We start from the raw sequence: 15,128 nt of genomic DNA, 5'->3' as shown, positions 1-15,128 counted from the left end.
GAAGTTCTTTGGCTCTATATCCATTTTTTATGTTGGAATAGACTTTGTCCAGTGTGTTAGCTCCCCTTGTAGCACACTTTACATGCTGGTGAAGTTTGGGGAGCACCTTTTTCAGGTCGACATTATTAAAGTCCCCCGCTATGATGTGGACTGCGTTGGGATATTTTTTCTGTTGTGCACTGATTGTATCGTGCAGCAGAGCTAGCGCCGTGCTAGCGTTAGCATCGAGAGCTATATACACGTTTGTGATCAGGACAGCAGAGTGCTCCCTGGCTAGATGGAAGGGTCGGCATTTAACTGTAATATATTCCAGATCTTGGGAACGGTGGCTGTTTACTACCTTTGAATCTGAAGTCCAGTTGTTGTTTAGGTAGGTTAGCAATCCACCTCCACGCCGCTTGCCGGTAGACTCTGCGTTTCTGTCCTGTCTGTGTGCTGTGTGACCGGTTAGCTCCATGCTAGCGTCTGGGATTGAGTACGTTAGCCAGGTTTCCGGAAACAATAGGGCGCAGCTGTCCATCACAGTGTTTTGTGCTACATGGAGCCTCACCTTGTCCATCTTGTCCTCTTCACCATGAGGAGCGAGCGATCTCGTATTAGCCAGGAATAGACTTGGTATCGCTGGTGTGTTTGGGTTAATTTTTAGTCTGGCTAACACGCCGCCCCATCGGCCAAGGCGTCTTCGCCTCCGCCTCGCCGGGCACGGTAGCCATGGAGCTCCAGGGCTACGTGCTAGCTCCTCCCGGATGTTGCATCGGCTCGTAAAATCCACCGAAATAGCCTGCTCGGACCGCAATCCAAGCTCCAACAAATCGTTTCAGCTGTACATAACCTTCGACCAGCAAGTTGCTGACTGGGCTTGTGTAACCCATATGGAAATATAGTGTCACTAATATATTCTCTTATTATTAATTTCTAATTTATGGTGTGCCAAAGTCACTTTGGTCACTTAAAATGTTAAAACTAATGATGTGTCAAAGTCATGTGTTCACTGCCGGGTTAAACTAATGATACATGCACACACCACGTTATTCACACGGTGGCCAGTAGAGGTCGCACGCGCCTTTGTTATTCCAGTCACTTCTTCACTGAACGTCACAGAGTGAAGACATGAGTCATATCATTGTGTTTCAAAGACAAAGTTAATAAGTTAAAATACTTGTTACTTCTGTGACCGAGTGTTGGAAAAGCAGCATAAGACAGCCGGGTTCCAGTGGGAGTTGGATTGCTGTGCTTTGTGCTGCTGAGAACTCCAGTAAGTGTTAATTTGTGAGTGAGGCCTACAGTACATTGCTGTTAGCAAGCCTGTTAGCCTAGCCACCCTGTTAATGCTATGGAGGAGCGTATGATAACGAGACACAGAGTTAAGATGTACAAAACCAATTGGAGTAATATGATGTCTTCAAAGAATGCCTTGTGACATGTTAGCATGTTGCAGTTGGATAACTATTGTATTTTCGTTTTGTGTAAAAGAGAGCTTTATTTAATGTTACTGTGTTCAACCTCATGCAGTGAGCAGAGGAGCTGCATTTATTCAAATGCTGCTTAAAGGGGAACTGTTGATACATTTCATTTATTATTGATGCATTTAAAATGATAAGCATTATAATACATGATGACCAAAATGTGATTTCAGTTAAATAATCATTTATTTTATTTTGTGATGGTTTCAAAAGTGATATTTCACGGTTCATAATTTAAAGATATAAAGGTAAAAATCCTTAAATGGATGTATCTCATTTCATTCATTGAATTCTTAAGTAAGAAGTGAAGCTACTATAGTTTTCATGATTTGATGCTGCTGTTAAAGTCTTACAGACTTATATGGAGTACAGTGTGAACACACCAGTATTCATACGTCCATAACTAAATGGTTGAAATGAATAACTGTGTTTATTGATTTAAAATTTAAGTTAATATGGTACCATATGGAAGACAACTAAGAGTAGAAAGAGTATTCTAATTGATTACATTCTGTACTGCTATGTGCAGATTGTTTTTTTGTGTGATCCTGAAGTCTAGTTCCAAGCTGGACTTGAGTATGATGGCGAGCCAGTCCCAGTGAGTGAGAATCTGCGGAGAGGGAGCGTTTGGATGTGGTGTGGCCAGCTACATCGGTTTCCACACTCTGCAGTGACCTATAACTGTACTGATCCAACATCAGAGTCGCAAGTATTGAACCGAATAAGTATTGAATAACGGATTACAAAAGAACTAAGGATTCCCAACAAAGGAATATAGACAGTGTTCAATTCAGTACTACCCAGGTAGAATTCCGATTTGAAAAGGACATTTCCTCTATTTTTCTATTTTTGAAACAAAAATATATTTTTATTTTCTTTTTTGGGGTATTTTCAATTCAAAAAGCACACTGTTCATGTGTTGTTGTTATTATTGTGCAACAAATTTGCCAGCAGCCGTTATGTGGTCCACTAAGTACGTAACGTCTCATTTCGAGTCTCTCATTTATACGGCCAAGAACCTAGTAATCTTAATTGTTGTACTAACCTGCTATCCTACAGTAGGGGTGCTTCACTAGTAATAAACTATATAAAAACAAAAACAATGCACCTAAGGGGAGAGCCTGGGACATCGCGTCCATGCACGCTGCCATCTTGGATCGTTTACTTTGGTGGCTGTGTGTAGAAGTGACTGCTCTTTTAATGTGTTTTATGTCCTTTGTGTTCTTTGATGTTTCCCTCTTACACACATGTTTCTGTGTGCTATGGCTATGAGTTAGTTTTTCTCTTTGGCCTCAGTCTGGACCCCCTCTCCAGGGGCCCAGGCTGAGATTGAATTGTTTTTATCCCCCCTACTCCCCTGTTTCTCCTTTTTTTTGTAAGGGGCGCCGGAAGTTGGCAGACTCGTCAGCGATCCTGTTCTGTCTCCCTGTAATGTTTGTCTGCTCTTGAATGGGATTGTGCGGAGAACCTTAATTTCCCCTCTGGGATTATTAAAGTATTTCTGATTTTGATTGTGTTTTTATGGGCCGTCTTCAAAAGTAAGGATTTTTCCGGTGCAATTTCTTAAATTATGATTCGCCGACTTCCGCCCAATTGTAGCTGAGATAGGCGCCAGCGCCCCACCGCCACCCCAAAAGGAAATAAGTCGTAGAAAATGGATGGATGATTCGCCGAAAGTTTTATCAGTCACAAATACTGCCTCAGTTTGCACTTCGAAAACTTTACCGCGAGGGGGCTGTCAAAATAAAGACTTTATAGAGACAAGAAAACTTTGCTAATTAGTACTAATAAACTAGATTGATTGAGACATTGCTGGACAGCAGAGAAGTAACTAAATCCAAATAAACGTTGAATATATTTTTTTAAGATATCTGGCTTGCATCTTCAGTAGAGATGTTAATCGCTGAGAATTTATCGATATGATACCCTAATTTATATTCCTTATTGATACCAGTATTTAGCGGTACTACATGTAATTAGTGGAAATAAAAAAGTAGAAAAAATGATTTTTAAACAGCATTCCTATTAGCTCAAGAAGTTGAACACCTCCAACATGATGTTCTGTAACATCTCAGAGCAGGGAAGTCTTTTATGTCCACATTTCTCTGTTGATGCAATTGTAGATGACTGAAGTTCTGATATCAACCAAGCTCCTAATCCCACCCCCCGGATTGTAAATAATAAATTATTTGAAGTCTTATAGAAGTCAACTATGTGTGCAGTGCAAGGTGAAATGCAGTTATGTCATCTTCTTGTCAATAACACACACATCAAACTTTTGTTGCTTCCTTATTTGTCATTAATCAAAGGTGATTGTAATGTGTAGCAGCTGCAGCTGAACTCAATGTGACAACATGTCATAGTTACCTCAGTCAGCTGGAATTAAAAATACAAATAGTTGTGTCGTTAGTCCAGAATCTTCACGGTCCTCATAGACAACATAATTACGAACCAGTATTAAAAAAATGGTACTTGGTATACATCTCTTATCTTCACCACTAAACCTTTGAAATATGCTGACATATGTGCTGCTAAAGGTAAATAAACAGTAGCCATATTGAATGTTTGCCTTCATTTGACCACGTGAGGTTAGGACGACTGCCTCTAGGTCACATGGTTACACCCCAGCAATTACACTGTTGGTGATTGATTTTTAAATGGTGGTTTTAAAAAGGAAATATATCGCCATCTTTAGTCATAAATGTGGCCCCAGGATGAACATGTGTCACAAACATTGTATCAGATCATATGTGGATGTTGTGCTTACTTGGACTGTGATGAAGCTGTGAGGACTCAGGTGGTTTGTCTTCATGCTCTTCAGTCTTCACAGAGACAACAGTCAGTGGAAACTTGCAGAGATCAGCTTCCTCCTGCCCTACAGGACACTCTCCCTCCTCTTCTTCTTGGTGTTCAATCAGCTGACGGATGTCTACAGGACACAAACAAAACACATTTTAACTACTACATGACTGTTTCGGAAAATTACAATATTATGATAAAGTCCTTTTTTTTCTGTAATGCAACTAGAAATATGAAAATGTCATACATTCCGGTTTCATTACTCACCAACTGAAATATTGGAAACCTTTTATTATTTTAATATTGCTAATTATGGCATACAGCTTAAGAAAACTCAAAAATCCTATCTCAAAAAATGTGAATATTTCCTCAGACCAAGTAAAAAAAAAATAATAATAACAGCAAAACAAAATCAAACATTTAAAAATGTCAATTAATGGACTCAATACTTGGTTGGGAATCCTTTTGCACGGATTACTGCATCAATGCGGCGTGGCATGGAGGCAATCAGCCTGTAGCATTGCTGAAGTGTTATGGATGCCCAGGATGCTTCAATAGCGGCCTTTAGCTCATTTGCATTATTGGGTCTGGTGTCTTTCAGCTTTTTCTTCACAGTACCCCACACATTCTCTATGGGGTTTAGGTCAGGGGAGCTGGCAGGCCAATCGAAGACAGTAATGCCATGGTCAGTACACCAGTTACTGGTGATTTTGGCACTGTGGGCAGGTGCCAGATCATGCTGGAAAATTAAATCATCATATCCATAGAGCTTTTCAACAGATGGAAGCATGTAGTGCTGTAAAATCTCTTGGTACACAGCTCAATTGACTCTGGACTTGATGAAACACAGTGGCCCAACACCAGCAGCTGACATGGCTCCCCAAACCATTGCTGACTGTGGGAACTTCACACTGGATTTCAAGCAACTTGGATTGTGCTCCTCTCCAGCCTTCCTCCAGACTCTAAAACCTTGACTTCCAAATGAAATACAAAACTTGCTTTCGTCTAGAAGCAGGACTGTGGACCACTCTGCAACTGTCCAGTGCTTCTTTTCCATAGCCCAAGTCAGACACTTCTTCCGTTGTCTTGAGTTCAGGAGTGGCTTGACCATGGGAATACGGCTATTGTAGCTGTACCTGTTGAAAAGCTCTATGCAGATGATGATTGAGCAGCAGCGTTGGCCGCGCCCGGGAATATTTTTTATGGTGATTTAACCCCCAATTCCAACTCTTGATGCTGAGTGGAAGTAATGGATCCCGTTTTTATAGTCTTTGGTATGACTCAGTCAGCGGTTGAACTCACAACCTACCGATCTCAGGGCGGACACTCTAACCACTAGGCCACTGAGTAGGTGGATGTAGTAGGTGTTCTAGTAGGTTAACGGCTGCACCAATATGAAGGAAATAACAGGTCAGTATAGCTTTGACACACATATATAAATTGTCAAACCTGCCTAGCAGGCTAGATTTACAGAGTCAGTTACCATGGTAACTGACTCTGACTTTGTCTTACCTCTCTTATTTTTGGAGGTAAAACTCTCAAACTTTACATACTCAGGACTTTGCACTTAATCTGCTCTCTGGAATATTCCCCCGGTGACTGTGTGAGTTTTGTGTAAACATGTTGACACACATTGTTACAAACTGAGAGTAACATCATCCTCTCATAAATATTGTGTGTCTGAAACTGTCTCCTTGTTATGAACAATGTATGAACAATCCTCACATGACCATTCGTCTTCCTATAGACAATCTATTAAAAAATAGTGTTAATAATGAAATATAAAATTTGTAAAGATGTGAGAGTAAGAAGTAAACAAACCTGTTCTGTGTAACACAACTTGATGTTTTTGATGTCGTGGCTTCTTCTCCTCTTTTGTTGGACAAAGTTCCTCCTCGTACTTTGCTATCGTTCTTTCGCACATTTTCACACAATCACAACACGTTACACTCACACTTGATCTCTGCTTAGCGATGTGTTTTGATCACTTCCGCCTCTCTTTGTTAGCAGCTAACAAGCTAAGCTAACTAGCAAGCTAAGCTAGCTCGAGATGCATCAAAGTGCACTCAGACTAATACAACCGGGTGCAAACAGTTATTAACGATGTGTACTCTATTTAATAGAGTCTAATAAAGGACATATATGTGTACATAGAGGCACAGATTCAGAACACTGAACTGTGACGCCATCTTGCTTTATCCTCGCCGTGTTTGGTTCACGCGCAGTGTTGTCAGAACTCGCGAGAGAAACAAGTAACCAGCGCTTTTCCAAATCTCGCGAGAGGAATAAGTACAACCAGCTTTCCACCCCCGGTACAACTATTTTATTATATACTATTTACATATTCCGAAAATGAAGTGACCCCAGAGGGAATAAGCGGTAGAAATGAATGGATGGATGGAAATATTTTGTTTTTTAAATGTGCTGTATAAATCAAGTGGATTGATTGATGAAAATGAAGTGAACTTCTCCATTTCAAATTTACAAAACAAATATATACAACTTATTTCCGTAAAACTATTCAAATATTTAAGCATAAGGACAGAGAAAAAAAAAAAAGAAACGAACTAAATATTACACTCATATTATTTTGGTTTTTGATGCTAATCGTTTTTATAATGTAGTTTAGAATGTGGGAGGTTTTCATGTTCCTTTTAAATTTCCTTTGGCATTTTATATATATATATATATATATATATATATATATATATATATATATATATATATATATATAGATACATTCATATATCTAGATTTATATATATATATATAGATACATTCATATATCTAGATTTATATATATATACATATATATGTATATATATATATATAAATCTAGATATATGAATGTATCTATATATATATATATATATATATATATATATATATATATATATATATATATATATAGATCTAGATCGATATATGAATGTATATATAAACACGTTTATTTTTCCATCTTTGTTTCATTCTCTTCTGACCCACTTACTTCCTGTTTAGTCCGTTACCATGGTTACACATTGATTTCCTCTGCTCGTCGTTTTCTACACACACCTGGTTCTCTTTGATTACTCCCTGATATAAGCCTTCCTCTTTTCTTTGTTCAGTCAGGGTCCATAAATTTGCTCACATGCAACTAGTAACGACTGCTTCTTTTGGTATGTGTATTCTCGCTAGCTCATATGCTAAGCCACCTGCCTTTTCTTAGCTCTCATGCTAATTGTTTTTGTTTTTACATTTTGTTCCATCGTGCCAAGTCTAGTTTTTTGTTTGTATATCCTAGTTCTCATACTAGCGTTTTTGGTTTGCTTTTTATTAGCTCCAGTATTTCTGTTCAGAGCTCCCTTTTTGTTAAATAAATCTTTTAATATCTTACCTTTGTTGTGTTCCCGTCAACGCATCCTCGAAGGAATCGAACCCGGCACCTCGATGCCGAACAGTCATCACAAGTTGTTGTTTTTGAACCATAAAAACCTGAGATAATTGCGGTCCTCTTCTCTGACTAAGAAACAGTGGTACATCTGCTGAATGTCTGCTGTTAATCCTACAGCTTCTTTGCGAAACCTGAGGAGTACGCCTATAAGGGTGTTGTTCGAATCGGGTCCAGTTAACAGCACGTCGTTAAGTGACACACCACTGTATTGGGCGCTGCAGTCAAACACCACACGGATGTTTCCAGGTTTCTTCGGATGGTAGACGCCAAAGGCCGGTAAATACCATCTTTCTTCATTAGATGTGAGTGGGGGAGCTATTTCAGCATGTTCATTTTGAAAGATCTTTTCCATGAAGCTAAAAAAGTGCTCTTTCATCACGTTTTTTCTTTCGAAGTTGCGTCTCAGAGAGGAAAACGATTCAAGGCTTGAACTTTGTTGTCCGGAAGCTTGGGCCTTGGATTCTTAAATGGCAGCGGAGCTACCCAGCTGTTTGTTTTGTCCTTTTTCAAACCCCTCTCCATGATTTGCAGGAAGGCGATGTCATCAATGGATGGACCGACTTTGTTGTCATCTTTGGTCTGCTGAAACACTGTAGAGCACATGTCATCTTGCTTACATTTGTTTGGGAAGGTTACTTTTGAGTATTCAGGGCTTTGAATCTGGCCATGTCTCTCCTTGACTTGAAATACGTTAGGACAAGGTTTAAAGACTGTGGGACGCCTTTGTTCAGTCGTAATGGTGTTGAAGTTATTCACTGTGGTCGGTTTGTGAACACCTCCCAAGCATACATTTCCAACGATCACCCATCCCAGGTCAAGTTTTTGAGCATAGGGACTATCGCGTGGCCCATCAACCTGTTTGCGCACATTGTGGACAGAGATGATGTCTCTTCCAAGGAAAAGCATAATGGACGCGTTAGGATCCAGCTCTGGGATGAGGTTAGCAACTGATTTGAGGTGAGAATGGTTGGCTGCAACATTAGGTGTTGGGATTTCTGATCTGATGTTAGGTAGATCATCACATTCCAGGAGGCTTGGTAAGGAGAGGCACACTTTCCATCCATGGATTCAATTTTGTAGCCTGAGGCTCTTTTCCCAGTGGTTTCCATCACTCCAGAGCAGGTTCGGAGTGTGTATGGAGATGAAGGGTGTTGAATGTTGAAGATCTCAAAGAACTCTGAACAAGCAAGGGACTTGTTACTCTGCTCGTCGATGATTGCATAAACTTTCAGGGATTTCTTAGGACGGCCGCTAGGATATATTTTAACAAGGCAGATATTTGAGCAGGATTTGTAGCTTTGATCACTGACCTCAGTTGAAGGTTCGAGTCTTGCTCCCCGCCAAGCTGTGTCAGGGGGGTTGGGAGCTGAATCCATGGTGCAGGTCCAGGATGAAGTGCAGAAATGTGCTTTGCGCTCTGACACTCAGTGCACTTAGTAATACATTTACAGTTGTTTGCTATGTGTTGAGTAGATGTGCAACACTTAAAACATATGCCATTCTCTTTCAAGAATTCCCTGCGTTGTTCCAACGGCATTGTACGGAAGGCCCGACATTTTTGGAACATGTGAGGCTTTTTATGAATAGGGCATTGTTTCTCGTGCTCATTAGCTCCAAAGTGTTGTTCGTCATTAGACTGGAAATCGATCTTATGAACTGAGACTTCCCTATTTTGGATCTGCTTCCATTAGACTCTGTCTGCTTTTGAGGTGTCAATTTGAACTGCAAACTTGAAGCCTGGGTCATTCCTAATTAAAGCTTGTTTTCCAATTAAGTCAACAAAAACTTCAAAGGAGGGAAATGTTACATTGTGCTGTAATTTGTAGTTTTTGCCAACGTTGAGCCACTTTTCTTGAAGGTTGAATGGTAACTTTTGAACTAATGGGTTTATCCCATGGGCTGTGTCCAAATATGCAAGGCCAGGCAGGTCTCGATCTTCCTTGGCTCCCTCCAACTCGATGAGAAAATCACTCAACTCATGGAGCTTTGAGTAGTCTCTGTAGATGATTTTAGGGAAGCTATGGATCCGTTTAAACAGTGAATCCTCCACCATTTCTGGTGCGCCGTAACCGGTTTCCAGTCTGTCCCATATCTTTTTTAGGCCTTTATCTGGGGAGTTGACATGGACAGCCCTGATACGTTTTGCGTGCTCAGCTGACTCCTTCCCTAGCCACCTGACTGACGAATCCATTTCTCCACTGGACGTTATGTTGAGGCCTCTGACTGTGTTCACAAAGGACTGTTTCCATGCCCTGTAACTGCATGGCTGGTCGCTGAACTTTATCAGGCTTGTTGTGACTACCTCAGGGTGAGCTACATATCTTGCACAGTCTGCCACATTCCCTTGATCGTAGACAGGCTGACAAGGTGTATGGCTGGACCTTGCTTGCAAAGGAGAATTGTAGCTTGACTTGTAATCTTGGAGATTGTCTCATATGTTGTTTGAAGATGGAATGGTGACTGATGTGACTTCTGGCTGTGAAGGTGTCATCCTTTGTTGTATGGTAGAAACAAAGCCAACTCTGTGTTCATTGTGCTCTGTCTGGAGATGTGGGTGTTGAATGGAGTTCACATCTGGTGGTTTATAATGTGTTTCATTCCATGATGATGGCTGATTGTGTGGTGATTCAAGTTTTATTGGACTTTTCTCTTGGGCCTGAGTGGCTATGTATTCCTTTGTGCGCTCTAATGTGTCAACTGAATGTTCAAACAACTGCTTGATGTGAAGATAGGAGCTGCTTCCAATACCTCCGCTTTGGCGAGTGCAGCTGCTGCGTCCTGCTCCAGTAAGAGCATGTCCATCTTAGCTTCTAGTTGGGCTTTTTCCACTTTGAGTGTCATTTCTTTTTGTGCAAAAGACAGACGCACTTTTGCTGCCTCTGCTTTTGCGCGTGCTCTGGCAGGCAAGCTTGTGACCTCGTTGAAGCACGTGAAGTGGTAGATTTTGTCCGTATTGAGCTTTCTGTGCAATCCATCATTTGTTCTTGTGTATCTTCTGCGTTAAAGACATCGTTTTACTGTGCCGCCCTCGATATGTAGAAATATCTTGGCTTTACCATAACACCTTTTCTTGATCAAACACTCTGAAAAACGTCCACAGGTTTATTGACCGTAAAAAGGGTAAAACTGAAAGCATACAAGCAGAAAGGATGCTTACATTACAGACATGCACACACAGTCACTTACACACACAAGCATGTTACAATAAAACATGAATTATGCTGTGTATTGAACTTAAATGGATAAATAAACGCCACAAAATATATAATTTAAGAGCTCTACAGCAAACTAGCTTACTATGCTAACATTCACTTCACTGTAATGAATTGCGAAAATGATCATGACTGACTTTTGGCCATAAAACGTCCCAAATTACATCACAACCAACAAATAATACGGCTCAATCAAATATTAACATCAATCAATCAATCAATGTTTATTTATATAGCCCCAAATCACAAATGTCTCAAAGGACTAAACAAATCATTACGACTACAACATCCTCGGAAGAACCCACAAAAGGGCAAGGAAAACTCACAACCAGTGGGCAGGGAGAATTCACATCCAGTGGGACGCCAGTGACAATGCTGACTATGAGAAACCTTGGAGAGGACCTCAGATGTGGGCAACCCCCCCCCCCCCTCTAGGGGACCGAAAGCAATGGATGTCGAGCGGGTCTAACATGATACTGTGAAAGTTCAATCCATAGTGGCTCCAACACAGCCGCGAGAGTTCAGTTCAAGCGGATCCAAGACAGCAGCAAGAGTCCCGTCCACAGGAAACCATCTCAAGCGGATCAGCAGCGTAGAGATGTCCCCAACCGATACAGGCGAGCGGTCCATCCTGGGTCCCGACGAGCGGTCCATCCTGGGTCTCGACTCTGGACAGCCAGTACTTCATCCATGGTCATCGGACCGGACCCTCTCCACAAGGGAGGGGGGGACATAGGAGAAAGAAAAGAAGCGGCAGATCAACTGGTCTAAAAAGGAGGTCTATTTAAAGGCTAGAGTATACAGATGAGTTTTAAGGTGAGACTTAAATGCTTCTACTGAGGTAGCATCTCGAACTGTTACCGGGAGGGCATTCCAGAGTACTGGAGCCCGAACGGAAAACGCTCTATAGCCCGCAGACTTTTTTTGGGCTCTAGGAATCACTAATAAGCCGGAGTCTTTTGAACGCAGGTTTCTTGCCAGGACATACGGTACAATACAATCGGCAAGATAGGCTGGAGCTAGACCGTGTAGTATTTTATACGTAAGTAGTAAAACCTTAAAGTCACATCTTAAGTGCACAGGAAGCCAGTGTAGGTGAGCCAGTACAGGCGTAATGTGATCAAACTTTCTTGTTCTTGTCAAAAGTCTAGCAGCCGCATTTTGTACCAACTGTAATCTTTTAATGCTAGACATGGGGAGACCCGAAAATAATACGTTACAGTAATCGAGACGAGACGTAACAAACGCATGGATAATGATGTCGGCGTCTTTAGTGGACAAAATGGAGCGAATTTTAGCGATATTACGGAGATGAAAGAAGGCCGTTTTAGTAACGCTTTTAATGTGTGACTCAAAGGAGAGAGTTGGGTCGAAGATAATACCCAGATTTTTTACAGAGTCACCTTGTTTTATTATTTGGTTGTCAAATGTTAAAGTTGTATTATTAAATAGAGTTTGGTGTCTAGCAGGACCGATAATCAGCATTTCCGTTTTTTTGGCATTAAGTTGCAAAAAGTTAGCGGACATCCATTGTTTAATTTCATTAAGACACGCTTCCAACTGACTACAGTCCGGCGTGTTGGTCAGCTTTAGGGGCATGTAGAGTTGGGTGTCATCAGCATAGCAGTGAAAGCTAATACCGTATTTGCGTATGACGTCACCCAGCGGCAGCATGTAGATGCTGAAGAGTACAGGGCCAAGGACCGAACCCTGGGGAACTCCACACGTTACCTTAACATAGTCCGAGGTCACACTGTTATGGGAGACGCACTGCATCCTATCAGTAAGATAAGAGATAAACCATGACAGGGCTGAGTCTGACATACCAATTCGTATTTTGATACGCTCTAATAAAATATTATGATCGACGATATCGAAAGCAGCGCTAAGATCGAGGAGCAGCAACATAGATGACGCATCAGAGTCCATCGTTAGCAATAGATCATTAGTCAATTTTGCGAGGGCTGTCTCAGTCGAGTGATTTGCCCTGAAACCGGATTGAAAGGTTTCACATAGATTGTTAAACGCTAAGTGTTCATTTAGCTGCTCTGCAACAATTTTTTCGAGGATTTTCGAAATAAAGGGAAGGTGAGACACCGGTCGGTAGTTTACCATGAGGTCAGGATCGAGGTTAGGTCTTTTAAGGAGAGGATGAATAACCGCTTTTTTGAATGCAACGGGAACAGTGCCCAAGGCATCTGTGCCAGAAACAAAAATGCAAAAATGTATTCATCTTCAACATCAATTATTCAATATAGCAAAGGACAGTTTTGTTGTAATTAATTAGGTATGGCTAAAGGTGGACATTTATGTTTTTGTCAACCTGTCTTCTGAAAATCTGCACCCCTACCGTAAACATTCAGGCCACTTGTATTTGTTCCTGTATTCGGATCACACCGCAGTGACGTATCGCTGGTCGGCACGGAGCGACTTGCAGGAGGGAGATGGCCTGTCTGGTGACATTGTGTGGAAACAACAACCTCACCCTCAACACAGACTACACCAAGGAGTCAAAAGAGGACATGAGAAAGGAACGTCTGTTCGCTCTTGTTAGAGTTGTATACTTTTTCCAAGCCCAAATCCATATTCCTGCAGGAGTTTCCTAAAACACAAAAGTTCCCGCTCAAAGACTTTTGCAAAACACATTTCTGACTTTGTACAACTGACATGGTGTGGGGGCTTCGTGCATCTATCAAAATGGCAGGCAGAAGGCAAGTGTCTGGATTAGCTGTCATCTCCCTGGTGGTCTAGTGGATAGGATTCGGCGCTCTCACCGCCGCGGCCCGGGTTCAATTCCCGGTCAGGGAAACACTGTCAACCCTGTCTGGGAGCAATTAGTTTATTTTCCATCTCATGTTTGTGGTCATTGAATGCAGAACATTAACATTGACATTTTCAGAAAAGGCAACAGGAAAATTGTCAGACTGTTCTTCGGCATGAAGTCTGCACAATGGGTGTTCTTATCATGACGTGACAACCAACAGTGTAAGTGGAACATCGCGGATTCCTCTCACCTTAAACACTCAAGATAGAGGATAGATTCGATCCATCAACCTCAGGATTATTACTCTAACTGTATATGCTCCCTAGCTTTATGGAGACCTAGAGTTAAATACCATCGCTTAGGGACAAGCAGTAGAAAATGGATGGATGGATGTTTTCCTGGTGAGAAACTTGTCTGTTTCCTGAGGCGAAAATAATTTGTCCTTGTCAAATAGAACTAATGCACCCCAAAGTAGAGGCGTTTGTTTCTTTTGCAGAACTGAACTTCCAACAGTAGAAGTACCGACACTGTGGACTTAACAAGATTAAATGTTGACAAATGTGTCAGTAAGAAAAGGTTCAAATCCCATCTAATCTTTTACATATATTCTTGGTTTCAAATTAATCCGCAATACCAAATTTGAATCACTGACTTTAATAAACAATTTTTCCTTTTTGAAAACTTGTTATGCATCCTAATTTTGAGGAATGCAACAAACGGTAGTTAAGTACTATAATATATGTAGGACTGTGCAGTATATCCGGGTCCCCGCATCAACATTTTCAGAGCGGATACTGTCGTCACTGCTCAAGGTTGAACAATCAATCAATCAACCAATCAAACAACCACTGTATCTTTTGTTACTCTAGTGTATCTAGTATAGATTTTGGGCTTCTGCCGAGTGGGGGCGAACTCTTCACTCTGCCACTCATTCACAGACTTTCAAGCTGCTTTAACTAAAACTTTTGACCCGGTGTCCTCCAGCAGAGAAGGCACAAGAGTTAAGCAATTTAAAGCAGGGTAGCGGCTCTGTGTGCGACTACGCACACAGAGCCGGTAAACGGTAAATGGGTTGTACTTGTATAGCGCTTTTCTACACCTTTTTAAGGAGCCCAAAGTGCTTTGACAGTATTTCCACATTCGCCCATTCACTCACACATTCACACACTGACGGTGGGAGCTGCCATGCAAGGCGCTCACCAGGACCCATCAGGAGCAAGGGGGAAGTGTCTTGCCCAAGGACACAACGGACGTGACTAGGATGGTAGAAGGTGGGGATTTAACCAGTAACCCTCAAATTTCTGGCAGGGCCACTCTACCAACTTCGCCACGCCGTCCCCAACCTACCAGACAACGTAGATTTCCTCATCGCACTCGCCATCTGGATGGAAAACCGACTAGCCCAGCTCAAATGACAGCGAGGAGGAGGACCGGCTGCGGCAGGAAGAACCACCCAT

The 15,128-nt window shown here is 41.6% G+C and overlaps 2 protein-coding genes and 1 non-coding gene across 7 annotated transcripts in view; 2 read left to right on the top strand and 1 right to left on the bottom strand.

Moving 5' to 3' along the window:
- LOC133545398 (gastrula zinc finger protein XlCGF28.1-like) overlaps positions 1 to 6,481 on the bottom strand; it is a 43,899-nt gene extending 37,418 nt beyond the window's left edge. For all 5 annotated transcript variants that reach the window (XM_061890943.1, XM_061890945.1, XM_061890941.1 and 2 more), the window contains exons 1-2: positions 6,084 to 6,481; positions 4,231 to 4,392 (exon numbers count right to left, since the gene is read on the bottom strand). In XM_061890943.1, coding sequence (XP_061746927.1) covers positions 4,231 to 4,392; positions 6,084 to 6,186 — 265 coding nt within the window. In that variant the 5' untranslated portion in view covers positions 6,187 to 6,481. The remainder of the gene's footprint in view (positions 1 to 4,230; positions 4,393 to 6,083) is intronic.
- Positions 1 to 15,128, top strand: part of LOC133545415 (gastrula zinc finger protein XlCGF52.1-like) — a 229,945-nt gene that overhangs the window by 31,971 nt on the left and 182,846 nt on the right. The gene's annotated exons all lie outside the window — the stretch shown is intronic.
- On the top strand, positions 13,644 to 13,715 carry trnae-cuc (transfer RNA glutamic acid (anticodon CUC)). Its single transcript has one exon. It is a non-coding gene; the product is annotated as a tRNA-Glu (tRNA).

Source organism: Nerophis ophidion, linkage group LG28, assembly GCF_033978795.1.
Source record: "Nerophis ophidion isolate RoL-2023_Sa linkage group LG28, RoL_Noph_v1.0, whole genome shotgun sequence".
Lineage (NCBI taxonomy): Eukaryota > Metazoa > Chordata > Actinopteri > Syngnathiformes > Syngnathidae > Nerophis > Nerophis ophidion.
This window is presented reverse-complemented; position numbering and strand designations above follow the sequence as displayed.